Source organism: Diplodia seriata (assembly GCF_021436955.1).
Source record: "Diplodia seriata strain FDS-637 chromosome Unknown scaffold_3, whole genome shotgun sequence".
In the NCBI taxonomy this organism is placed as follows: Eukaryota; Fungi; Ascomycota; class Dothideomycetes; order Botryosphaeriales; family Botryosphaeriaceae; genus Diplodia; species Diplodia seriata.
In genome coordinates, this window is record NW_027117310.1 from 3,682,154 (window position 1) to 3,707,701 (window position 25,548).

The 25,548-nt window shown below is 58.9% G+C and overlaps 6 protein-coding genes across 6 annotated transcripts; 2 read left to right on the top strand and 4 right to left on the bottom strand.

The window, feature by feature from the left end:
- Positions 1-379: 379 nt before the first annotated feature.
- On the bottom strand, positions 380-2,000 carry SLS55_003797 (uncharacterized protein; the record flags this gene model as incomplete). The annotated part of the gene is made up of 3 exons (XM_066775261.1): positions 380-1,390; positions 1,657-1,893; positions 1,944-2,000. 3 exons carry the CDS (start codon positions 1,998-2,000, stop codon positions 380-382), a joined length of 1,305 nt encoding a protein of 434 aa, XP_066635380.1.
- Positions 2,001-3,443: 1,443 nt separating this feature from the next.
- Positions 3,444-3,936, bottom strand: SLS55_003798 (uncharacterized protein; the record flags this gene model as incomplete). Its single annotated transcript, XM_066775262.1, has 2 exons — positions 3,444-3,818; positions 3,928-3,936. The coding sequence occupies 2 exons, from the start codon at positions 3,934-3,936 to the stop codon at positions 3,444-3,446; spliced, it is 384 nt and encodes a 127-aa protein (XP_066635381.1).
- Positions 3,937-7,918: 3,982 nt separating this feature from the next.
- Positions 7,919-8,897, bottom strand: SLS55_003799 (uncharacterized protein; the record flags this gene model as incomplete). The annotated part of the gene is made up of 2 exons (XM_066775263.1): positions 7,919-8,767; positions 8,820-8,897. 2 exons carry the CDS (start codon positions 8,895-8,897, stop codon positions 7,919-7,921), a joined length of 927 nt encoding a protein of 308 aa, XP_066635382.1.
- A 7,889-nt stretch (positions 8,898-16,786) lies between these two features.
- SNF3_1 (Plasma membrane low glucose sensor) lies at positions 16,787-17,039 on the top strand (the record flags this gene model as incomplete). Its single annotated transcript, XM_066775264.1, has 2 exons — positions 16,787-16,790; positions 16,843-17,039. 2 exons carry the CDS (start codon positions 16,787-16,789, stop codon positions 17,037-17,039), a joined length of 201 nt encoding a protein of 66 aa, XP_066635383.1.
- A 198-nt stretch (positions 17,040-17,237) lies between these two features.
- SNF3_2 (Plasma membrane low glucose sensor) lies at positions 17,238-18,109 on the top strand (the record flags this gene model as incomplete). Its single annotated transcript, XM_066775265.1, has 2 exons — positions 17,238-17,243; positions 17,408-18,109. The coding sequence occupies 2 exons, from the start codon at positions 17,238-17,240 to the stop codon at positions 18,107-18,109; spliced, it is 708 nt and encodes a 235-aa protein (XP_066635384.1).
- A 3,791-nt stretch (positions 18,110-21,900) lies between these two features.
- On the bottom strand, positions 21,901-25,419 carry SLS55_003802 (uncharacterized protein; the record flags this gene model as incomplete). Its single annotated transcript, XM_066775266.1, has 2 exons — positions 21,901-25,245; positions 25,411-25,419. The coding sequence occupies 2 exons, from the start codon at positions 25,417-25,419 to the stop codon at positions 21,901-21,903; spliced, it is 3,354 nt and encodes a 1,117-aa protein (XP_066635385.1).
- Between the last annotated feature and the right edge of the window lie 129 nt (positions 25,420-25,548).

The window sequence follows — 25,548 nt, forward strand, 5'->3', positions numbered from 1 at the left end:
TCTCCGCTTCGTCCGAACAACTCCTCTTCCTCCCTCCCTCCCTTCCCTTCAACCCCTCTCCACTTTATGTGCATACCCCGCGAGAAAGAAGCAGCCGAAAAAAAAAAGAGAGAGAGAGAGAGAGAGAGAGAACGGCGACTCTCTCTTAGTCCCGCACGACGGGCTTGAGCTTGCACATCAACGGCCCCTTCTCCCAGATGGTGTAGACCTCCTGATCCATCCAGTCCTTGCTTTCGGGGCAGAGGTCGAGGTCGAAGTGCCAGAGGACGTTGGCGAGGATGAGGCGCATCTCGTGGTAGGCAAGGCTGAGTAGAGATCATGGTTAGTTTTCGTCGCTTCGCGTTACCGCCGCCCACTTGAAAGAGAGCATGGGAGTTACTCACTTCTTCCCGATACAATTCCTTGGCCCATAACTAAACGGCTCCACAACCGCCAGCACATCTTCCGCGTACTTCGGATCCCTGCGCCCCTCCCCGTCGCCCTCCTCCCGCCCCAACCACCTCTCCGGCACAAACGCATCCGGCTCGCAGAAATTCCTCGCTGACCGATACGCAGCGTAGTGGCTCAAATACACGCTCGTCCCCTGCGGCACGGGCTTCCCGCACACCACCCTGCCGCCGGCCGGCACGATGCGCGGCAGGCCGACGGGCACGGGCGGATACATGCGCAGCCCCTCTTCGAGGCAGGCGTGCAGGTACGGCAGGCGGGCGAGGGACGCCATGTCCATGTCTTCCGGCCGCGCGAAGGCGTCGCGTATCTCGGTCGCCAGCGCGCGGAGCTTGTCCGGGTGGCGCAGGAGGTGGTACGTGAGCCCCGACAGCAGGGTGGCCGTGGTCTCGGTGCCGGCGACCATGAGGGTCGAGCCGTCTGCGTGCATTTCCTCGAGGCGGAGCCCCTTGCCGGCGGCGTCGTCTTTCTCGGACGCGGCGTGGCGCAGGACGAAGGTCCAGATGTCGGGGCGCTCGTTGTGCGCGGCGTTGGCGAGGCGGGCGTCGACGCGGGCCTCGGCGAAGCGGCGGTGCGTCGCGCGCTTCTCGACGAGGGCGGCGGGGATGCAGAAGCGGCGGATGGCGGCGCCCAGCGTGGGGAAGTTGTTGGTGATGGTGGCGATGAGCACGCCGGTTTTGATGGTGCCGAAGATGGCGGCGACCCACGGCGTGTAGTCGGACTGTTCGAGCAGCCCCAGCGGCTCGCCGAAGGCCAGGTCGCCCATGATGTCGAAGGTGCAGTAGTTGTACATGCGCACCATGTCGACCGCCAGCGCGCTCTGCGTGACGTCGGATAGCTTGGCGACGAGGAGCGAGACGTACTTGTTGATCAGCGGCTCCTGCTCGCGCAAGGCCTTGTCCGAGAAGGCGTGCGCCAGCAGGCGCCGGTGCCGGGCGTGGTCCTCGTCGTTGGTTCTGTTGGTGGTTGGGACGAGTCAGTGGGGTGGATCCGGGGGGGAGGCGCCACTGAAGATCGCACTATGCGGAGATGCGTATATATATCTTTTTCCCTGCTTCTGCCCCGTGCGTCGACAAAACTCACCTGATGATTCCGTTGAATCCAGCGCTGTCGGGTCCGTAGAATCTCAAGTCTGATTGCTGGTCAGCCGCGGGTGGCGAGAGTGGAGGCGTAATGCTTGCCTTTAGGCATCCCGCCCTTGCCTGCAACCTTGTGGCCGTAGATGTCTCTCCACGCCTCGACCGAGGTGAAGGAGAGTTGGTCGGGAGCCAGGCGGACGACCTCGCCGTACTTGTCGTGCATTGCCTTGGTCCATTTGCTTTGGAGCCCGCGGCAGCGGTTCAGCGCGTAGGGAATCTTGGAGGCGGCGGCTAATTTGGGTCCGGGGAAGTTGTGTAGTGGGTGGAAGTATATGTTGTAGATGGCGCTGCCAATGGCGTAGGAGATCTGGCGGCAGAGGTAAGCAGGTGGAACAGGTGGAGACGGGAAGGCCATACCAGCAGCAAGGCAGCTGCTCCCAGCCCCAGAGCGGCGGATTGGACTATGACGGCCATGGTGGCGTAAGAGGCAGATGGTTTGTGGAAGGCGAGGGCTGGCGGCGGGAGGGTCAAGTTAAATAATGGAGGGCGTGCCGCGGGGAAGCTAAGCATGCTGGCCGCGTGTATAGTGCAGGGCACATCCAAGGAGGAATAGGGTCACCAGCGGGTTAGGGATCGTCCCCACGGATGATCTGCATGGCGCCGTTTCGATTGACCGCTGCCTCCTTTCCTATCTGCGGCAAGCGACGAGGGCTGGTGGCTGCCGCGAAGTCCCATCGGGCTCACGTCAGAAACGGACCTGGCTCAAGCATAGCAGCAAAGGTTGGGTCGAACAGCCGTTTGGATGGAGGTTGTTTGGGGATGGGAGCTGACTCAGGCGGTCCCGCGGCGGCTGTGCACGAGCTTTGCCGCATAATGCGAGAGGCCTTATTGCACGGCAGCGGACCGGGGGCTGCACCGGTTCAGGAGAAACGGTCGGCTTCGGGAGCGGCCATAGCCGACTTCGGCCGAGCGCGTGCTTTGTGCAAAAAATGCGGAGAGGATTCGCCTTCCCCACGCCGCACAACCACTCGTCTCGCAGCCGCCGCCAATCCCGCCGCGTGGCGTGCCACTCGCGTGGAACCGGTTGGGTCGGGCGGGCCGCCTGCACAAATTGTCCGTATGGCTTGGTCGCGTGCTTGCCAGGTGCTTGTTTCTTGACAGTGCGATCGACATGATCATGAGTTTTTACGACGTCGGCTATAGTGAGAGTTGGCGGAGATCTGTGGCTGCTCCCTGCTCTGATCCTTCACGCACAGTCGGGTGTCTGCCAACACTTCTCGTACGAAATCCACTTTCCGTCCGGGTGGGAGTGCTGCTGTCCGAAGCCGACATGTTCGAAATTGATGGTGGGGATGTGAGGTGGAGGTGCTGGGGGCTGGTGGAGGTTAAGGTGTGGCTTCCTTGGCACGCATGCCTGTTGCTGCTGCTTATCGTTCCTGTCATTGGCGTTTCTGACGTTCCTGCCCCTCAGCGCTTTTTCCCACCACTTGTAGCTTTTCTAGGTAGGCTCTTTCGGCTGTCAACGCTCACATAGCCGACCCCGCCTTGCCCCTCCCGTTGATCGGTCCGGATGCATGCCGCTTCTCGTCCGGCAAGAAAGTAGACATGCCAAGGCGTAATGCCGTAACGTAGCGCCCAATCACAGACAATGTGATATCCATGTAGCTCATGGATATTGACATACATTTGCGGCCCGCAGCTAATGCTACCCGGCTTCGCTTTTCTCGGCCCGAACGGAAGCTCCGCGTCCGCCTCTCGCCCGCCGAAATACCGCTCGATTCCCACTCGACGCCAGTTGATCAGATAGATGCTTCTTTGCCCTTCCCGTCACATGGATCTGCGCATCCGAATCCCCCCCACCAGCACTTTTCCCTCCTTCCCTCCCTCCCACACCCAGCCAAACCTCCTCCATCCCACCTAATAACTCACCCTCCCACCCCCATTCGCCCCAATCAACCCGCCCGTCGTCCACCCAGACTCGGGCAAGCACAACACGCCCACAACACCAGCGACCTCGTCGGGATACCCGGGACGGCCGCCGAGGGCGTCGGCGAAGTACTTGGCGCGGTCGGTATCTCCCTCGCGCACGGCGGACAGCGGGGCGGTGGGGAACCACGACTTGAGGACGTCGGCGAGGACCTCGACGGGGATGTCCTGGTACATGTCGGTCATGGTGGGGCCGATGTTGACGGCGTTGACGGTGGCGCGCTCGGCCAGCTCGCGCGCCCACACGCGCGTCATGGCCTCGACGGCGCCCTTGGTGCCGCCGTAGATGCTGTACCCTGCCATGCCCTGTTGATTTCCGAAACGTCAGCGTTTTGCGGTCGCAGGTTGCGGGGGCTGTACGGCGAAGGGAGGGAGGGGGGAAACGGGCAGAAGAACTCACGTTGCTGTTAACCACGCTACTCATGTTCACGATCCGCCCGCTGCGGTCCCACGGCAGGAACGGCAGCACCGCCTGCGTCAGCATCACCGTGCCGAGCACGTTGATCTTGTAAACCCGCCAGAACTCATCCGGCGTCACCTCCCCCAGATACGCCTTCGCCTGCACCGCCGCGTTGTTCACCAACACGTCGATCCGCAACTCCCCCTTCCCCTCCGGCCTCTCCTCCCCATGCACATTGAAAAACACCCCCCGCGCCCCCTCAACCACCGCCTTACACCCCTCCTCGGTGCTGATGTCCCCTTGCACGGTGACCGCCGCGACGCCGTGCGCGGCACGCAATTCGGCGGCGAGGGCGGCGGCGAGCGGCGCGGAGGTGGATGACGTGTGGTTGAGGACGAGCGAGCACCCCTTGGATGCGAGGTTGCGCGCCACGCTCGCGCCGATGCCGCGCGAGCCGCCCGAGATGATGCCGAGTTTGCCCTCCAGCGGGCGCGGGGTGTGCGGGGTGGGGGTCGCCGCGGCGGCGGCGGTGATGGTGGGGGCGGTGGTGGGCATGGTCGTGGACATGGTGGTGGTGGTGGTGGTGGGGTGAGGTCGGTGTGGTCTGTCCCCTTTGCTCTTTTTGGTGTTGTCCGGTGTGATTGGGGGAGGTAGGTAGGTGGGTAGGTTGGCGAGTATGTATCAAGTGCGACTGATTGACGGGTGGTTGAGTATATATACCCTATCAGACTTGCTCCCCACCGCTACTTCACGTCCGTCGTCCGCCGGGGGATTTCGGCCTCACGACCCCTCCGATGGGCGGAGGCCCCGTTAAAGTAGGGCAAAGACGTGTTGCCGGTGTGGTCGTCCTCGGACGTTGCAGCCTGCTTCAAGTTAGTGAATGCGCCGATGATCTACGCAGAAACGCGCGCGGCCCGTGCTGACGGTAAGTAGCCGATGTCGATCGATAACCGTCTTCCTTCTCCTGCTAGCGTCTTCGTTGTTTTGCGGCGTCATCTGGCGCTTAAGCTGCGGCTCGGAGAGTCCTCCAATGCCAAGGACGTCCTCGCAGGCCTCCGCGTCGTGATATCCGTCGGTGAGGATCTGATGTGCTATTCCCGTCGTGGTGGAGGGAAGGATGGCGTGGAGTGGGGGCCAGGATTTAAAGTGGGTATCCCTGGCTCGACCGTTGGAAGTAACTGAACATGGAAAGTGCCCTAGGGTAAAGCAGTGTGGGCCTGTGCATGGAATCGTAGGCGACTATGGCCGTCGCTCCGTTTTTACATGGGCAGCTGAAGCACATGTCTGAATGTCTATGTGAACTTAAAATTCACAATCGCATACGGATACAGGATTCAGCTGCCCATAAGGGTAGGTCATAATCTATTACATATGCATACAGATATAGGATTCAACTCCCCATGTAGGTAGTCGTGATTATATATATTCGCGCCCAAATGAACCATTCGACTTTCTTCACTTCATCACAACGTTTTCCACCAATCACGTGAGAGAGCACGGTCGCTTCTGCCTCATTCGCGATGCTTTTGCCTTCGTGGGACTTCTACAGAATCGCCCTGCCGATGTCTATATAAGCCCACCTCCGGCTTCCCGCTTCCGCAGGAACACCAAATCCCAGCAGCTCACCGAGCCGAGAGCGTGGCTCGGCCCAGTTCCCGAAAACAGCAAAGCTCTCAAGAAGGACATCGAGAACGGAACTACAACCCCATCCAGTTCCCAGATCCCGAAACCAATCCAGGATCCCCAGTCACCCCTGGAGCTCGTGGGCTCCCCGTTCAAGAAGAACAGGACCAGTTCCCGACCTCACCCTGAACAACAGCATCAGGCATCAAGACCGAAGAGGCCGACGCCGATATCCTACGCCAACCCCCCTTGGCCTCGCCGTTGAATGGCGGCGTGCTGGAACTACATAGGGGACTGCTGAAGCGCCATCGCGGGCTGGAAAGGAGCGAGGGACTAATGCGCTACCGCAGGCTGGTACGGAGTCCTGGAGCGCGCAATCCCGTGAAACTCGCGCTGCAGGGCGACCGGGTACCGGCAGCTTCACGATGGAAGTCCATTGTTTGACATTGCCGTGTGGCCCAGCTGCGTACTGGATCGGATGCCAACTCCCCATACGGAGCATGTGCCTCTTTGTAGAACAAAAGCTGGCAAACCGGGGGGCAGTGCCGTAGATATGCCCGCATTTTCTTTGTCTGAAGCCTTCGGATGAGGAATTAAGCCCGTCCATTTCCGGTTATAGACTCTCCAGACGCCTCCCATGGTGCTGCCTGTATGTCGTGCGCTAGCTTGAAGATCTCTTCCTCCACCGATCCGGAGATGTATGCATAGCCTGTGCCTCCCCCGTCTTCTGCGGGGGGTCGTCGCTTTGGCCGAAATGCCAGCCCGAGCGTGAACAGTATCGGGATGCCCGCGAGACGAGAGGCACAGGAAGAGCCGTCTCCTTCGCTACCATCAATTGGAAAGCGAGATATACGACAGCAAACACAAGCCCCCTGCAGCTCCACGCCCGGGGACAAAGTGTTCGTCAGGCTTCCATCAAGGATACAAGGCCCTCGGACATGCCGACCGCCAAGTTCTCGCACCAGAGACTCGGGCCACCATTCAACGTGAAGCGGAAAGGTCGGGCAACCTAGCTTACGAAAATCGAAATCCCCAACCAAAATGGAGGATACATCCGGTCATCTCCATATAGCTCGACACCTTGCAGCCCGCGCCGAGAGAAAACCTGATCTATACGGTCGGAACCAAGTATCCCGATCAGCCCGGTCCAGTTGCCGAATGGGACGCAGAGGACCACCCGCCGTATGTTATCTCAAGATGATCCTCGACCGCCCGATCCGCGCAGGTGGCAGTATCATGAAGGTCAACGACGCGCGAGTAGTCCCGGGCGAAAATTCTGCGCCAGCCTGCATATGTCGAGACCGACAGCCCTTTCCAGCTGCGCGCCGCCGGCACTCCGCCCTGCATTGGCCCCACGGCCACCCCGCGGCAGGCCACCTTGTCGCCATCATCTCAGCGAACAGAAAACCTCTCAACCAGCGCCCTTCGTGTTCGCCCGCCAACCGAACCCCATCTGAAGTGCGATGACACGGCGGCCCTTTGCGGTGTACTCGTCAAAAGAGAGACAAGTTCGTTCCCCCTGGTTCGGCACGGCACGGCACGGAACGGTACGGCGTATACTCTCCTGAAAGCGCCCTGCGTCTGGGCGGAAAAAAAAAAGAGTCGTCCTTCGGGAACTTCGGTCTGGAGGAGCGACTATCTAAGCTCCCGAATTGCTCAAGCTTTGTATGACTATATCTCCACCAACGACGCTTCGACGTATACTTTGTAGATGGCTTGTTCGGATGATTGACATCGGCTACAGCCTCTCATCAGCCGAGCAGCCAAAAGGCCTTGCAGCTTCTCTATTCCCTTACTCTAAGTCTTCTATTTATATATTATTGTAGTCTTAAGGTATCTTCTACGGGATTCTCGCGGCCAACCTGTCAGGAAAGTAACATATTGACCCGTGAATGGTGGTAGTAGTGGTGGTGGTGGTGGTGGTAGTAGTGGACAGTGATGTAGCCAGTATGGCGGCCAGGCTAATAACCGCCGTCGAAGAAGAACTGGACCATTTCGATATTCGAAAGGAAGATAACCTCACAAAGAGCAGAGTTTCTTGAAAAGGTTTGATTGTGAACAAAAAAGCCGGCTGATTTGTTTGTAGGTATTTACAGGTGATATATCGAAGCCGTCGAAACGGTCTTCAGATGTAGAAAAACGCCATCCCTCCCTCCCTACACTCGAGAACTAGAAAAAATAGTACAGTACGCCACAGATAGGTATTTCTGGGGGTTAGGTTAGTAGTAGTAGTAAGCCGTCATCGTATCCATCCCGCCTGGTAAGTTGTAGTACAGAGAGACGCCGGTTATAACAGTGGGAAAGTTTCCGGTGTAGTGATGTAACAAATCAAACGCCGATTGAGTATCCCCTTGCCAACGCCTCGCATTCGTTACGAAATCATTCAGTCGTCATCTTCCTCGAACTCCTCCTCCTCGAGATCGCCCTCCTCCCAGAGGTCGGCAACCTCCTCCTGATCGAGCGGGGCGCCGAGGCCGACGGCCAGCTGCACCTCCTCGCCGTTCTCGCCCTTGGCGGCGACGTAAGTCCAGCGCCACTTGGGCATGCTGGCGCGGCGCTCGTGCGGGCTGGTGGGCGAGCCGGCCATGTCCTTGATGACCTTGACGCGGCACTCGCGGATCTCGGCGCCGAGCACGTCGTTCTTGGTGCGGGTGGGCTCCTCGAAGGCCGAGTCGCGGCGGCGGAAGCCGCCCATGCGGCCCATCTTGGCGCGCATGGCGTCGCCGTCGACGTCGCCGTTCTCGTCCTCCTCGTCGGCGGCCGCCTGCTGCTGCTCGGAGAAGCTGGTGCGGCGGACGGTGAGGAGGCCGTTGCCGGCGTCGGCGGCTTGGGCGTGGGCGTAGCTGGCGTTGGTCAGCTCGCGCACCGCCGCGACCCAGTACAGCGGCGAGTGGGCGTTGGCGGCGCGGAGCAGCCAGCCCGAGGCGTCGGCGGCCTTGACGCTCTTCTCAAACGCGGCGAAGGGGTCCTTGAGGGCGCGCACCGAGGCCTTCTCGGCCGAGATGCTGCAGAAGCGCGTGTGGGCGCGCTTGGGCTTCTTGATCAGCAGCTCGCCGCCGAGCGAGCGCGTGAAGTTGCCCGTGGCGGGCGAGATGGAGGCGACGTCCTTGTAGTAGGCCGTCAGGCGGGTGTCATCGTAGTCCTTGGTGCTGAGAGCGTCGGTGCGGAGAGTGGTGGTGGTGGGGTGACGGAGGTCGGTGAGGAGGTCGCCGACGGCAAAGGTGTGGGTGGGCTGGATGGCGGGTTAGTGGTGGTTCGCACGGGAGGAGGGTCGGTAAGCTTACGTAGGGGCGGGGCAGAAGCGTGCAGTGGGGAGCGGTGGCCTGCTGGTGGGCGGGCGCCGCGGAAGCCATGACACTCATCTTGCCGGTTGGTGGGGTTGGTTAAGATGGGAAAAAGGGTGGTGGGTGGTGGACTATGTCCGGGTGGTTGTTGGGTTGCTGGTTGGTGGGGTGGTTGTAGGACGCTGGGTCGATTCCTCGTGGTGAAGGAACCGAGGAAGATGGCTGATTGTTGTTGGTTCAGTGGCGGATCACACGATGCGATGATGAAAGAAAGGAAGCGGGTGCTCTCGCAGGCGGGCAGCAGCTATATAGGCGGTTAAGGGCCGATTGGCGAGAGGGGTAGCTACGGTAGCTCTCAGCTCTGCTGCACATTCCCGCGTTGCTGTGCGCGATTAAGCAGCCCCTTCCGCGATCATGCCTGGATCAGGACATGTGAGGGCTCGCTGTGTAGGGGACCGGCGAGGGTGGCGTGGCGTGGAAATGCGGGGAAGCTGCTTGCTCCAGACAAAGAAGGGAACGCGGGAGCCCCTTGGGGCCCGGCTCGGGGATGCGCCCGCCCACCAGCGCCTGCAAACGGGCGCTGTCGCGTGACGCAATATAATGCCCAGCACGCAAGGGATTGGCTGCTGCTGTGGGATGACGAATGGGGAGCGGGTGGTGAGCTTGTGGTGTGATGGCGCCGGCCAATGGCAGCGCTGATCGGCCTGCGGGGGTGGGGCCACGCCCACAACCGTCAGGAGATCGCGAGACGACTCTCCCCAGACGCCGGCTCTGACCGCTGGTACGCCAATGCGAGCCTCAATGGCCTCAATTGCCTCAGCTGCCGGGCCGTGGCCACGAGACCAAATATCGCTCGAGCCTCGGCGTGATGTCTTCGTAAAAAGTGAGTCAAAGCTGGGCTGCCAGCCACCAGCCCGAGCCGGAGCTCTGCAAAGTCGCGAGCTTGCAAAACACCAGCATTGCCGGCCATTGACCCCCGGGAGAGCGATATTTGCGACGGCATGAGGCAGGTGGGGCTGGGTTTCGTTGGTCGCTGACGTGGAACAGCTGTCCGATCTCGCAGAGTCGACTGTGGAGTACGCCCATCAAGGTAGCTGCGATCCAGAGCAGCAACGGCACTCAGCTAGCAACGCCCGCACCCACGTAGCAACGACTGCAATCCAACCCAACAGCCTGCAACAACTCCCTCTCGACGATTAATTCTCTGTCCGACGAGATCGAACCGGGCGAGCATGAAGGCTGCCGGCGGACAAGGTGAAGCTGCGATGTGACGCATCGGCAAGCTTGCATTGGCCCAAGGCCCCCGGCAACAGAAGCACGTCGCCGTGTGACCGCACTGCACGCATTGCGACTGCGCATCTGCGAAATTGCTGCAAGTGTTCCCATCGGCTGCGATCGGTTTGTCTGTCCTCTCTGACACTACTGGCGTTTAGGTGTGGACTAGGGCCAACAACGCCGACACGCCAACCAAAGGCCACGAATCCTCCCAAATCAGCTCTCTATAGCTCCATACTCCTACCAGTGGTCAGTACGAGATTCTTCGCGGTGAACGCCGGCTCTGATCTGACTGCTTGTCAAACTAGTAACGTCGACTAAGCTGATGCATCACAAGGTAAACTGGGTCAGGGAACAATGTGGCGCGGAGAGATAAGCACACTCAGATGCTCTGGGCAAGGCATGGACGCCATCTCGCCGGAATGTGGAAGAAATACTCTTCGAGAACAGATCTCACTGGGACGCTAGCCCTCGGCTCCATCTCCGCGACCGAGTCCGGACTGCCTGCAACACGACCTTCACAGCCTGACGAAGCTTGGCAAATTGACGCATGTACAGGACTCCAGAAACGCGAGAGCGGGCGTAAGCTCAACATTAGCATTGCTTCGTGAAGCTGGCAGCTTATCAATCCAAGCTTGATGGCGTCATGCCTCTACCCCACTTCCACTGCTGTCTCTTTCCCGCGTGAAATCCACCAACTTTACTTTGACGACAACAAGAATTGCCGAAAATGTCTACGCCTCAGATCGGTCTCCTCAGCGACGCCGCCCTCCAGACAAATCGGACGAAGACGACCTGCGGCTCGGAAATCTTCAGCTACCTGCGCCCGCCCCACGCCGACACGCCGCCATCCGAGGAACGTCCGCTCCTCGTCCTCCTCCACGGCTACCCGCAAACCAGCTACATATGGCGCCACCTGCTCCGCCTCCTCCCACCCTCCTACCCCCTCTTCATCCCCGACCTCCCCGGCTACGGCCGCTCCACGCCCTCCCTCACCACCCACGACAAACTCACCATCGGCCTCGCCATCCTCGAGGCCCTGCACGCCATCCTCCCCGATCCCAACCCCACCACCCCCATCATCCTCATCGGCCACGACCGCGGCGCCCGCATCGCCCACCGCCTCGCCCTGACGTTCTCGCACCCCCCGCCATCATCCATCCCCACCACCACAAACCCCCTCCCATCCTTCACCCTCGCCGCCCTCGCCGTCCTCGACACCGTCCCGGAGCCCGAGCAGTGGTCGGCATTCGCCTCGCCACCCGCCGCCGCGTCGTCGTTCCACTGGCCCTTCCTCGCCAACGCCGAGCTGGCGACGGCCATGATCGAGGCGTTTGGCGCGAGGCGGTGGTGCGGCATGTTGCTGGAGCGGTGGAGCGGCGACGGCGATGATGCCGATGCCGATGCCGTTGCGGCGGCCGAGGCGTATTGCGCGGCGTTTGAGGCGCCGGGCGTGGTGAGGGCGACGTGCGAGGATTATGCGGCGAGTGTGGGGCCGGATTGGGTGATGTGGGAGGAGGATGGGAGGGAGGGGAGGAGGGTTGGGTTGGGCGGTGGGAGGGGCGTGTTGGTGGTGTTTTCGGAGGCGTATCTGGGGGGGAAGGGGGCGAGGGATGTGGGGGGCGTTTGGAGGGGGTATGTGGATGGGGGGACGCGGTTGGTCCAGCGGGGGATTGGGGGTGGGGTGGGGCATTATTTGGTGGAGGAGGCGCCCGAGGAGGTTGCGGAGGTGTTGGTGGGGTGGTTGGAGGGGAGAGGGTAGGGGATGGGTCGACCGTTCTGGAGGAGAACCGCGGTATGCTTGTTTTGTTGCGCTTTTTGACTGGGAGGTGGACAAGAGTGAAACCCTGGTCTTTGTGTCTCATCGGCAGCAAGTTCAAATGCTCTTCACTCTACACACCATCGTGCTTCACCAGCGCAGCTCTCCACAGCCACTCAACTCTACAACCACTAAAACACCATGTCCACGCTCAAAACCAAGACCAACAGCCACCGGCACCAACGAGCTTCCGCCTCACCACCATCCCCTTCTCTTCTCCCGCGTTGCCGCTGCCCTCGCTAGCGATGACTACTACTCCTCTAATACCCCCACTACCTCCCGCGCCGGGCCGGGCCCGGCAGCAACAACCTCCACGCCGACACAACCAACCCTCTGCCGCACCACTCACCTTCAACAACACGCACAACCATTACCCGCGCCGAGTTCTCGCTAATCAAACCGATTTCGGTTCGTCGCTGGCATCTCACTCGGCGCGAACACGTCCTCCATGCGTAAGGGAAAGCCGTCCTCACCTATATATCGTGGTAAGAGTATTCTAGATCTGATTGCGCTAAGCACGATCAATCGGCTTCTACAGCTGCTACGGCTTATATGGCTGCTCCGCGCTCCTACGTATCGTAATCTAGGGTAGGTGAAGGCCAGTAAGTAGGTAAGCGGGTAAATGGGCGTTCGGGGAAGAGGAAGTCGTTGGATATGTGGAGGTACAGGCTGCTTAATAGACGCGTGTTGTTGTACGAAAGCGTGAAAGCCACCGTGCCGTAATGGATGAGTGGTCGTTCGCTAGTTAGAGTAAAGCCTGTGGCGTGGGTAAGGTTAGTCCACGGTGTGGGGTTAAAAGTATAGGTGCAAAAAACTACAGAAAATATCAAGCAAAAAGGAGCAAAAGAGTCAACCAGAAATCCAACTCGCGAGAATCCGATCCTAGTGAGTCTCTTGGCTTTCATAAGACCTTCAAAGCCAGTTTGATCAGTCCTCACCAAAGCCTTTACTACTAACCGATGAAAAAGAAATGGCAGACAACCATTATATGCCAGACCTTTTCAGACGTTCCCGAGGCGCCCGTGCAATGTCGTCGGCCCAGGCTCGAAACCGGATCGATATCAGACACAACAACCGCGGTCGCTCATTCAGACGGGGGGAACGCGTTTGTGAAGGCGTCTGCGACCGAATTTTGCGACGGCGTCATCCGCCCATGCCCACCCGACCGCCGCTCCCTCCTTCTCTCCCGACAGACTCTCGAGCAGACGGACCAGAGGCTCCAAGGCAACCTTTCGTACAAGGCGCGCCGTCGATGCGACATCTTCCCCCTCCACCACCCCCTCCTCCTCCTCTTGGAAGGATCCAACCACGCGTACCGACCATAACGGCTCCGACGCGATGTATATAGTCCAAAGGCCCCGCAGAAAACCACTCGACATGGATATCCCATCACCAACAACAAAACAGCGGGCCAGCCAGAAGGTTCGCCGCCGCCATCAACACGGTCAACCTCCTCCCATCAGATGTCGACCGACACACTCGATGTTTTTTTTTTTTTTTTCCGCCGGGTTACGACCACCCGTTCTCTCTCCTCCTCGATGTTCTCGATTGCGTTCGGCTCCTGGATCCGTCACTCGGCAACAGTGGCGAAGGGTATATCCACGGAGGTCTGGCGAACGCTGCGGGGCGGGGGAACAGAAGGACCTGGAGGGTGCCACGGCGCCATCAATGCCCCGGAGCCAAACGACACACAACCGGAGTGTCACGTCTTCGGACGACGGGAGTGACAGGATTCAGGAATGGAACGGTGTTTCAGGGCACATTCGCCGGCACGCCACGCCCACCGCTCGGATCACGGTCCAAGGAGGAAGAGGAGGAGGACCCGTTTCGCCGTCGTCTCATCTGGCCAGGCAAACACCGAGGGAGGGAGGAAAGTCGTCATTCGCCGAGGGGCAACGAGGTCGCGGATGGTTGATGGGGGAGTTTCCAAACCTTTGGGAAAAGGGCAGGATGGGTGGCCGGTGTGTATGTATTTATCCAGCAGCTGGCCAGCCCTTTTCGGGGGCCGCAGCCAACAATTACCCCAGTCCGTCCGCTGCTCCACACCTCTCCTCCACAACTGCGATTCTGATTGGGTTCGCGGGGGGAGGGAAAGGACGAGGTAACCGAGGTAGCGTTACGAAACACGAAAAGAAGCCGGGAAATCGGCTCTTCCACAGCGCAAAACATCGTGAAGTCTTGGTTCGGGGAACAATGACCCGGGCGGATAAATGCACCTTCGTGCCAAGTCGAGACGCCCACGGGGTCTCCGCAAGCCATCCCAACGCCTCCATTCTTCCCCCCCGGACGAATGACCACGAGAGGGAGAGGGAGGCTGGCGGAAGATCTACCTGCTCATTGATCCCAGGGAGACGGGGCGCCGTTGCGGCTGGCTGGCTGCAAGTCATGCGTGCTGCAGCCACGTCGCTCTCCCGCGAAAAAAAAAGCTTGTCTGCGCGGACTACATACATGTGCGCAGAGGTGAACAAAAACAGGCGGTGCAGGTGCTATGAGATGGAACTTGACGCAAAAGGCAATGGGAGGGAGGCGAGAAGAAGGTGGGAAAGGCTCTGATTGGACGGCAGGCGTATCTAGTGATAAGGAAAGAGACGGCTGAGACTCAGGCTCCTGGCAGCCCCATGTGGGAAACGAAGGGTGTTGTGGTGGTTGAGAGAGACATGAGACGTGTTGCCGGCCGTTCGGCTTTCGAGTCAGGCGGTCGGCTTGTCTGTGCTCGCTTCCCCTAAGTATGCCCCGGCCTGCGCCACCGGGGCCCCGTGCTTCACTTTTGCCGTAATCCCATGGGCGCAGAGAAAAAATTTTCTTTTGTCTCGGTCGTGGCGGGGAATGGGGACCCGCGATAGGGGCAGAGCTGGGGCGGGACTGGGGCGAGGCGGAGGGCTGCTCGTGCGGTGAGGTCGCAATAGGCGGCAGCGTCGGAAGCGAGAGAACCCACCCTCCCCACGGGGCGGCTCGATGAGTCCAGACAGGAATCTGGAGGTAAATCAGGGCACGCAGCAAGCCGCGGCGAGATGCCGACGTTCGGCCAACCAGCGCGGGCGCCGCTGTTTCGGAGCTCGGGGATGGGACTGTTGGGTCGGCGAGTGACACTGACAAGGCCCGTCCACCGAGCCTCTCCATGCTCGCCTCCAGCATCCAGCTCCAGACCCCCGCCAGGCCCCACCGACCCCGGCACTCTCCGCGCAGGAAACAGTGGAGCAAGATCCTCCACCAAGATCCCTCTCTCCGCGCTTCGCGACACTTCCATCGCGCTCGCTGCGCTGCGCACCGTCCGTCGCAGGGCTAGCAGAGCCGCAACGAAACGCCGCCGCGGCATCCTTGGCGCCGTCTTGGCCGCCTCTTCGCACCGTTCAGCCGCCACCGACGCCGCCGGCAGAAGGCTTCTGGAAGCGCTGGGCGAGGGGCGCAGCGTCGGCTGACTGGGCACGCGGCAAAAGACACGGTCAGCACAGCTGCCGTCGAGCGGGCGCGCCTGCTCCAGCCCCGGATCCAGCCTTCGGGGAAACTGTGTCTGGGCGCAGGCGGAGCGGAGGCTTGTGTCGGCTGAACGAACCGCCTTGGGCCTAACGCGCCGCCTCGCTACTCGTCAACACCATCCCAAGCCAACCACGGCCACCTGCCCCGGCCTGTCCGACTCGCTGCCGGCCCGACTGCCCTCCATACACGCCGTCCCTTTCCTATCCCAGCCTGCACCGTTGTTTGGCGGCACGGCTCATCGCCGGCCAACATGCGGCATCTCCCCAGGCGGAGGCCCCAGGACCTCCACGATCCACTTCGCCGGCGTCGACAGGCCATGTTTGCGGAGGCCGTGTCGTCCTTTGCCGACGCTCGGACTAGCCTGGCATCCCTCGCGCTGCCCGACACGATCCATCATGCCATCGATACGTGAAGGAACTTGCCTCCTCACCATCCGTCTCAGCCACCGAGGGACGCCTGTCGCGGCGCTGCCGATTCTCGAACTGCTACAGCTGCCGTTATGCTCTCGTCGCGTGCGCCGGACGGCTCATCGACCGTTCGCCAAGCCACCCGCCGAGCCTCCAAGCAAATCGCCGCCCTGTCACCGTCCTCCATTGGCCGATCCGACGCATGCTCTAGTAGTGATGCGCCCAAGAAGCACGGTCCTCCGCTGGGCGCCCTTCCGAACCGCTTTCGCAAGTCCCCGCGTCGTCACAAGGCCTGCATGAGCCCATCCTTGCCGCATTGCCTTACGGCCATTGCGGCTTTTGCTGACCTCAATGGCGCTGCCGCGCAATTCAACGCCAAGTGCCGCTGCTCCAGCTGCTTCGTCTCCACTCTCGCGGGTCGCCATTCATAAAAGCTCTCTTCCCCAGCTCTCTGGCATTTCCTTCCCCAGCACTCCAGTTCCCCTCGCAGATCACCTTTGAGGAGCCCCAGAAAACCTACCAGCAACCATGGGTTTCGCTCTCAAGAAGCCGGACGACGTCCCCGGCGCCGCATGGTACGCACCCCCGCTGCCCCCCAACACCATGCAGTTACTGACACAAGTCACAGGCCCGCCATCATGATCGGCCTGTTCGTGGCCTTTGGTGGTGTCCTCTACGGTTATGACACCGGCACCATCTCCGGTATCCTAGCCATGGACTACTTCAAGAACGAATTCTCCACCGTCTCGCCCCCGGCCATCACTGCCTCGCAGGAGTCTCTGATCGTCTCCATCCTGTCTGCCGGTACCTTCTTCGGCGCTCTCACTGCTGCTCCCGTCTCCGACTTGCTCGGTCGTCGCTATGGTATCATGTTCTCGGCCATGGTTGTTTTCAACCTGGGCGTTATCCTCCAGACTGCCGCCACTGCTCAGCCCATGTTCATTGCCGGCCGTTTCTTCGCTGGTTTCGGTGTCGGTCTCATTTCTGCCATGAGTGAGTTTCCTCAAGTCCCTCTCCCATCGCAATGCGCTGACATGCCTCACAGTTCCCATGTACCAGTCCGAGACCTCGCCCAAGTGGATTCGTGGCACCGTTGTCGGTGCTTACCAGCTCGCCATTACCATTGGTCTCTTCCTTGCTGCCATCGTCAACAACGGCACCAAGCACCGCATGGACACTGGCTCTTACCGCATCCCCATTGCCATCCAGTTCGCCTGGGCTCTGATCCTCTTCATTGGGTAAGTCGAACACTTTCCACGCTCTGGCATTGCGCTAACCTTGGCTAGTCTCATCTTCCTCCCTGAGACTCCTCGCTTCCTCGTCAAGCAGGACAAGCACGAGCAAGCCACCGCTTCGCTTGCCCAGCTCCGCCGCCTTCCCGTGGACCATCCCGCCGTTGTCGAGGAGCTTGCTGAGATCGTCGCCAACCACCACTACGAAATGAGTGTCGGCACTGCCAGCTACGCCGAGTGCTTCAAGGGCACCGTCGGCAAGCGTCTCATGACTGGTTGCTTCCTCCAGGCTCTGCAGCAGCTTACCGGTGTCAACTTCATCGTAAGTGTCTTACCCCGGCGCAACCACAGATTGAGTACTAACCCCGCCCTCTCCAGTTCTACTACGGCACCCAGTACTTCCAGAACGCCGGCTTCCAGAACCCCTTCACCATCTCCGTCATCACCAACTCGGTCAACGTCGTCTCCACCTTCCCGGGTCTCTACCTCGTCGAGAAGATGGGTCGCCGCAACCTGCTCCTCATGGGAGCCATCGGCATGTGCGTCTGCCAATACATCGTCGCCATCACGGGCACCGTCGCGGGCACGTCGGACCTGGCGGCGCAGCGCGCCGCCATCGCCTTCGTCTGCATCTACATCTTCTTCTTCGCATCCTCGTGGGGCCCCGTCGCGTGGGTCGTCACGGGCGAGCTGTTCCCGCTCAAGGTGCGCGCCAAGTGCCTGTCGATGACGACGGCGTCCAACTGGCTGCTTAACTGGGCCATCGCGTACGCGACGCCGTACATGGTCGACGAGGAGCACGCGAACCTGCAGAGCAAGGTGTTCTTCGTCTGGGGCAGCTTCTGCTTCGTTTGCATCGCTTTCGTCTGGTTCCTCATCTACGAGACCAAGGGCTTGTCGCTCGAGCAGGTCGATGAGCTGTACAACACCGTCGGCAAGGCGTGGCAGAGCCAGGGCTTCCGCCCGCAGATCTCGTTCCAGGACGTCGATGATGTTGCGAACGGCCAGAAGATGTCGCTGCATGAGGCGGCTGATCTGGCGGCCAGCAAGCGCACGGTTGCTATGGCTGAGAAGGCGTGAGTGGGTGTGGATGGAGAGGGATGCCCCTCCCTGCCTGCCCCTTGGATGGGTGCGGGTGTAGGGATGGGACGGAGTCGAGTCTTGCCTCATGGTGGTTCACTTTTTCTTGTTACCTTTCCTAGTTGATATCAAACCTTTTGTAATGAGGGCGACGGGATGTAGAGAGTCGTTTTTTTACGAGATACGCTGTTACGCACGCATGCTGCTTAGTAGAGCGGTAGAAGAAGAAAAAACCCCCCAAAGGATTTAAATAACATCACAATCGAATATACCCATTGATAACTGAAAGTCTCTATTACTTCTCACTGTGCCTTGATGATGTGTCTTGAAAATTGCGGCAAAACACTCCGACAAAGAGGCACAGCGGATGGACAAAAAGACATTGGCCCTTCGGCTTGCCCGCATGTGCCTTGTATAGCTTGTGTATCGTCCTTGGGAAGCCCGATTTCTTTTGTCACCCGCTGTGGAGGTAACTGCCAAACACCACACACGCCTAATTTCTTTCATAGCAAGTTTCCCACCTCAAGAGAAGCCGCGCCATAAAGCTTGGGTGACTGCTCCCTCTCTCCCCCTTCGCAGAATCATTCCCCGTCCAAAAAAGCAACCCTAAACTCTCTGTCCTCCTCCTCTTCTAAACCATACAGCATGATCCTCGCATCCGCGATCTAGTGAAATAACGCACTCCTGCACCCCCCGGCGCTAAATGGATTAGGTCCGCGAGATGGATCGCGTACTCTTCTTTTCACTCATCATCATCATCATCAGCCCTGCTCTTTTTCATCACCGCCACATCGCACGCACACAAAGCTCTCATCAGCTCTAACACGTCCATCACCCCCCCCCCCCCCCCCCCCCCCCCCCAACCTCACGGAGCAATACCAAGCAAGACATGACAGCTTTAAGAACACACGAGCATACGTGAACGCTTAGAACCCTGATCGTTGACTTTTTTTTTTTTTTTTTGTCTACCCGCACGTCTGCATCAGCGCCGGATCAACTCCAGCGCCCCGCATTCAAACCACAGTCAGTCGAACCACACGATGCCGCCCGCCCGCACCCGCCCTGCGCCCTCTGCCCTCCCTCACAGCCGGCACGGCACCGCCCACCCCACCGCGGGAAACATGCACTTCAACACCTCCACATCGTCCCTAGCGCGCAGCAGCACGAGCAAACAACCCACCCCACACAGCGCGAGCGAGTAGACGTAGCGGTAGGTGAGCGGGTCGCGCAGGGCCGCCGTGAGGTAACAGTCGACCGGGGGGATCCTGTTGTTGTTGTTGTTTTTGTTGTTTGCAGGGATGCAGCAGAAGTAGAAGTAGACGGCGAGGGCTTTGAAGTTGGTGTCGAGCATGAAGAGGAGGATGGCTTCGTCGAGGATGGCTTGGGGCGGGGAGGCGGGGGTGAGTGGGGGGAAGGTGGTGGTCGTGTGGTGGAAGAAGGGCCGGAAGCAGCTGAGGAGGAGGAGGGTGGTGAAGATGAAGTGGAGGGTGTCGGACATGGTGATTTTGGTGGTGGGTGTGTTGGTTGGGAGCGTCGGTGGTGGGCGTGGGCCTTGGGGGTTTCGGTTGTGGTGTGTTCCTGGGGTTTTCTTCTTTCTCTTTTTTTTTTTTTTTTCGGCGGTTGATGGAGGCGAGTGGAGTTGGCAGGGTAAGGAGGAAGTTTGGACTTCGATGTTTGTGGGGGGTTGTATTCCGCGGAAAGTCTGTGATTGTTCTTGGAGCACATGATGACCGGGTTAGTCTCCATTCACATGTGTTTACCCACTCACTCACCTGCTTGCTTCGGCAGACCAGCCATGATATGTTACGGAACTGCCGTAAGATGGCTATGTATCTTTGACAAACAGGACTCGATCCTCTCAAATCTGGCCACGGCTTGATAGCCAGAAGCTCACTTAAAGCATTATACTATTAGGTGATATCCAGGATTGGCGCCTCAAACGGCGTAATCACAGACAGTCCCACTCTACCGGTTTATAGCAACATACTCCATCAACTAATTAGATACACTATCCGGTCTTTTCCGTTGCGCTAAGAAAAAAGCGCCATGTCAATGTAAGTCACTCTTGATTGTATATTTCCAGAGGTTCCAAGCCTCCAAAACTGTTTTCTACCGATCGAGACAAATTTCTTCCAAAGAACATAGCATGCAACCTCCCGATAGACCCAACCATTCACTATGCTTATACTGAAGTCAAGCCAACAAGGCTTCCAACGACGTCTCAGCGCCACGCTTTCGCCGTACTGAAACACACGCCCCATGCCGAACAGTCCAGACAAATGCTTCTCTCCCATCCATCCCCGCTGCTACCGGTGATGTTGCTTGCCTCCAGGCATCTTCCATCGCGCACACAAACATCCGATCAAACCAAGCAACAAGACATCTGCAGGCCCACCGCATCCGCATACTCCACCACAACAAAACAACAAAAAAAATCCCACCACACCAAAGGAAGACAAAAACGCCAATCTGCGACGACGACGACGACGACGACGACGACGACGTACGGCAAACCGACCGACCCGAAGACGCAGGGGGAGGGAGGGAGGGAGGGGCAACCGGCGCGGCGCGACGCGCCACCATCGATACACGAACACGTGTCCTTAGGCGATTTCCCACCTACATCCGGCCAGATGCGAGGCGGCCAAAACAGCCTACCTATGGCGTCTCGATCCGGCCTTTCTCATTCGCGCGCGGCGTCAGAAGCCAAAAGCGATATTCTCCACAGAAAAGCATCCGGTGCGTGTGTTGTTGAGAGTGGTGGATGGAGGATATGATGTTGCGCAACCGCGTGCATGCATCATGCTTGGTGGACGGGCTGCATTGCAGCCGGCAGATCGCGCGCGGCGACGTGTGTGTGTGTGTGCGTTTTTGCCCCCGAGACCGACGAAGCGGCGGGGACCAAACGTCGATGTTTTTGGTGCCCGGGCTGCTTCGGCATCTGCAGTGTTTGAACACGTACTGCTGCACTCTTCCCGTCGAGGTACCTTGTCTAGCAAGGGTGGAAAGAACCAAATGGAGCAGGCAGCAAGCAGGATAGGATGGTTCTCGATGTAGCGAAATCACAAGAAGCAACGTCCAACCATGCCCGTCCTGAAGTCAACATCAGTACGAAAGGAGGAATGCGGCATTCGAGCCCGCTGCCTACGACAATGGTCAAAGGCAGCGAAGCACGAGAGAAGTAAAGAGTTGAATTACGTGTAAGTCCGAATCAAACCATCAGTTTCCTACTTGCCTAAACAAGCCTATCTACTCCGGAGCCGTGAGGGAAAAAAAAAAGAAAGTAAGAACAGTTGGAAATAGGAAGAAAAGAAGACCGAACAAACCGAAGAGCCAATACCGAACCGAGAAAAGGAGAACCGGGGTTAGAAACGTGCCAGGCTTCGCCTCTTTGGCGCCTTCAAACTAAAAACGAAACCCTCGGGATGGAGCGAGAGGGAAAAGGGAAAAAAAGTTATGAAAAACCCAGGCCATTCTTTCGCCAGCCCGTTCCGTTCGCTCAAAAGCCGTTGTATCGATGAATACCGGTTTGAGGGGTATGTAACGCCATTCTTGATGCCCGCGTTCCGCTTTGCCTTGCTTTCCAATCCTGTGTTTGCACCCGGTGTGTGTGTGTGTGCGCGTGTGTGTGTTCCATGTGCTGTATGTAAAGCCCCGTCCCATTGTATCCGTTCAAACTCCGCCAGATTTCCGGCCAAGGTACCCATTGTCGCTATTCACGTATGTTTCCATCACTCTTCGTCAATACATCGTCTCACATCCGCGTGTCCGGCTCGAAGCCATCGACCTTCTCAGTTGCCGAAGTAAAGCTTCATCGCGCTGAGAACCCTCCTCCTGCACACCGGGCAGTTGTCCACCCTGCGCGCGCAGTTCAGACATGCAACGACGTGTCCGCAGTCGTAGAAGGCCGCGTCTGCGCTCTCCTCCCAGCAGATGCGGCAAAGGCGCTCGATCTCCTGCGCGTTCTTCCAGTGTGTGACACCCTCACCGAACTTCTTGCCTGCCTTCCAGCCACCAAGGTACGAGTTGCCAGTTTCGGCTTCGATGAAGCTGCCACGGCCTTCTGGCAGATTGTCTGCCCACTCCCCCTCATAGACGTCGCCGTTGGGATACGTGAGACGCCCGTTGCCATGGCGCTGTCCAAGGCGGTAGGAGCCGATGTACTCGCTTCCGTCAAAGTAGAGATGGCGCCCAGTTCCGTGGGGGCGTCCGCGAACGAGTACACCCATGTAATGCTCCGAGCTGAAGTAGTCCATGGTGAAATGGCCCGTCAGCGGGGTAGTAGACGTCACGAAGCGGGCAGCTGTTGCGTGCTGGACGTAGTCGCCAGGGTCCGAGAACAGGGCGCGACTTGCAAGCTCAGCCCGCTGTTCCGGGCTGAGACGTACTTGCGCAATGAGGATAGCTGTGCTGTGTATACCAGCCTGGTTGAAGGATACCCCACCGCGTTGGAGCTTGGTAGCGACCATGGGCGCTTCTTCCTCGTAGACATCAAACGGAATGTCGCGTGGCCAGTCCAAGGCGTCAAGAACTGAATGGTCGATTCGATCACTCTTCTTGGCAACCACCGTCTTCTGGGCTCTCAGTGTCTGAGATTCCGGCTCAAACACCTTCAAGAAGTAGTAGATCTCTTCGTGGGAAGCAGTGAGGTTGTGGGTGATCGGAGGAGGTACGGCGAAGTCGAACGGAGGAATGTTCGGATTTGGTATCACAACCACGTTTTCCATGGGCTGAAGAGGCGGGGTGCTGAAACTTCCAGCCATTGGCGGAGGCGGAGGCATTGGCATGAGATGCGCAGCCTCATTGTTGTTGGCCATCTCAGTGTCGCTACTGTCAGCTACTGAGGTATGGGGTGGCCGAGGAAGGGTGAAAGCTGGATCGCCAATGACGTCCCCTTGGGAAATGCGAGCAGCCTGCGCAGCAAGTCCCTCAGAAATCACTAGATCCATCTGCTCATCCGTCTGAATGCCATTCCCCCCTGCATCGCTCATGGGAGAGTCTTCGCTATGTCGATTGCCCGCAGGTCCGGACTCTGAAACTTCGTTGACCAAGGCAGTTGGCTTTGGAAGCTCAGGCAGATCCGCAAAGTCCAATACGTGTACCCATATCCTGCGTTCTGGCCGATGCTCTGCTGCAGTCTTGAGCGTCCAAGTCGGCGATTGATCTGGATCATCGCGAGGGTCCTCGATCGTACTGCTGCTGCGCATTGTCGGCCGATGCGATGTGCCGTTCGGGTGGTCAAGGAACCAGAATTTGACCTGACGAGGATCCTTGGCGTGGAATTGTTGCGCCAGAAGCTTTCTGACTTCCCTTGCAGACGCCGAGGCCGGGAGCCTGATATTAGTGCGGTAAGGAGAAGTCTCCCATTTGGGGTCGTAGGGATCCATGATCCCGGGTCCTTCGTGCTGAGAAAAGGCGGCAGAGTCAAAGACCTGGTACTCCAAAGTCTCCTCCGTTGTCTCAAAAACTGATTGCTTGCGGCCGCAGATGGAGCGGTTCTTCAACCATTGAGGTACCTCCCATTTTGGCTCATCTTTGCTGAATTGTTTCGGAACAACGTCTTGACGGACGTACATGACAATATAGGCCACAGCCGACTTTTCTGTGCCACCACCCTCGTGCGCCTCGATTGCTTGCCTCCTAGTCAAACAAACCACGCGGTTCTCTTCCTTGCCGTCGTAGTATGCGTACCATTTGCCTCCAGGACCTTTGGGCCGAACGACTGAATAGTACGATCCGGACTGGAGGCTGTCTCTATGGACAATGAAGCCGTAGAGGATATAGGCTGTCTTGTTGATGGTGACCTTCTCCAGCAGTTTCACCTTATCCGCCCTCTTTCGCATCGACCGATTCTCCCGGTTGAACTCCTGCCGCTCCAACTCCACATGCAGAACCTTGGGTAGAGGAGCGCCTGGCTGGACCAGGTTGACCGACTTGTCGATCGCAGCCTGCATGTCCGGGCAATCTGTGACCGGGGCGCGGTATGTCGGGATGTTCATCATGCGATCTCTCTCCGGCCCGAACAGGTCCTTCAACTTATCTTTGGAAGGGGTATCCGCCAATTCGTACTCAATCTTCGCCCGCAGAATCTCCCAGATCTCGATAACGTCCAGCTTGCTCAGACACGAATCAGTACCGTACCATTCAAGCGCATCTGCGACATCGTCCAGGTCTACTGGACCGGATCCCGGGAGAACTTCGGTCCGGAGCTTGTAGATTGTCCTCTGAAGAGCAGATAGAAGCGGCTTCGGCTTTGCTCTGGCTTCTTTGGTGGGGTCGGTTAGTTCGAGCTCGTAGAGAAATTGTCGGAAGGGCTTGAGTAGCATCCACGAGGAGATTGCGGCAATCAGGCTCCCGGCGTGTGATTCGTATTCTGAATCCGCCAGTCCCTGCAGACCTGTCATTGCGAAGCTGTCCCATCTGTTTTCGCGGCTGTGATGCTCCCATAAGCATTCAGTGGGATCGTTGATGATCCGAATGTGAGCAGTGAGCACCAGCTTATCGTTGCGAAGCAATGCCTGACGCTGGCCCCGCTGTCGAAAGTGGATCTCAAAGTACGGGCCAGCAAAACGAGTCCAGCCCCAATCCGGCGAATCCGGGCAGAACCTGTGTGAGCATTGCCGAAAGTAATTCGTTCGCGGCTCAGCGGGGTTGTAGAGCACAACGGACACTTGCGCGGCAACACTTCGCCGCTTGGGGACCGGCTCGTCAGTGAGCAGAGGAAGGGGGCCTTGTCGATATTCTGGGGATGGAGCTGCCGTAGAAGGCGGGTGGGGCGTGACGCGCGGGTTCGGGTGCTCAGAATTGATGCCAAGCGCTCCTTCGGACGCAGGTGCTTCGCTCTGGTTCTCCTTTCGCGCCACAGACAAGCATTCAACATACACGCTCAAGAAATCCGAGTCATTGCCACGAGGATAAAACTTGATCTGCCAATCGTAGCCTCCGACGTTCACAATGGGTGACTTTATGAGAAGCTCCCGATTGGGGTTTTCGCGTGTGCCATTGTAGTTCGGAATGGTCCAGTCCACTCTTCCGGTTGGCCCAGGAGTGAACTCGGGGTCGTCAAGATCTTGGAATGTTCTCCGTTGCCAGTACTCGTCTATAATTGACCTCTTCAGCATGTGCTCAGCCGGAGACTATGGGGTGGAAGGACTTACCATCCAGCGCACTATGCTCGCCCATTGCTTCGATCTCTCGGAGCTCTTCCTCATCTGGCACCGATGTGTCCTCCTTGAGCTCCCTCCAAGGAGGGAGGACATCCTCTTCGTCATCTGAAGCCTCTTCCTGTTCGCCAGCTGCACCTCCGGCATGGGGAGAGCCAGGTGCAGATTGTGGAGGCGCGAGAGCAGGTGGCGGCGGCGGTGGTGGCTGCAGAGGACGCTCATCGGGATCTCCGCCGCTATCGACAGAGCTGCCGCGCGAGTTTACGCGGGTGAGTA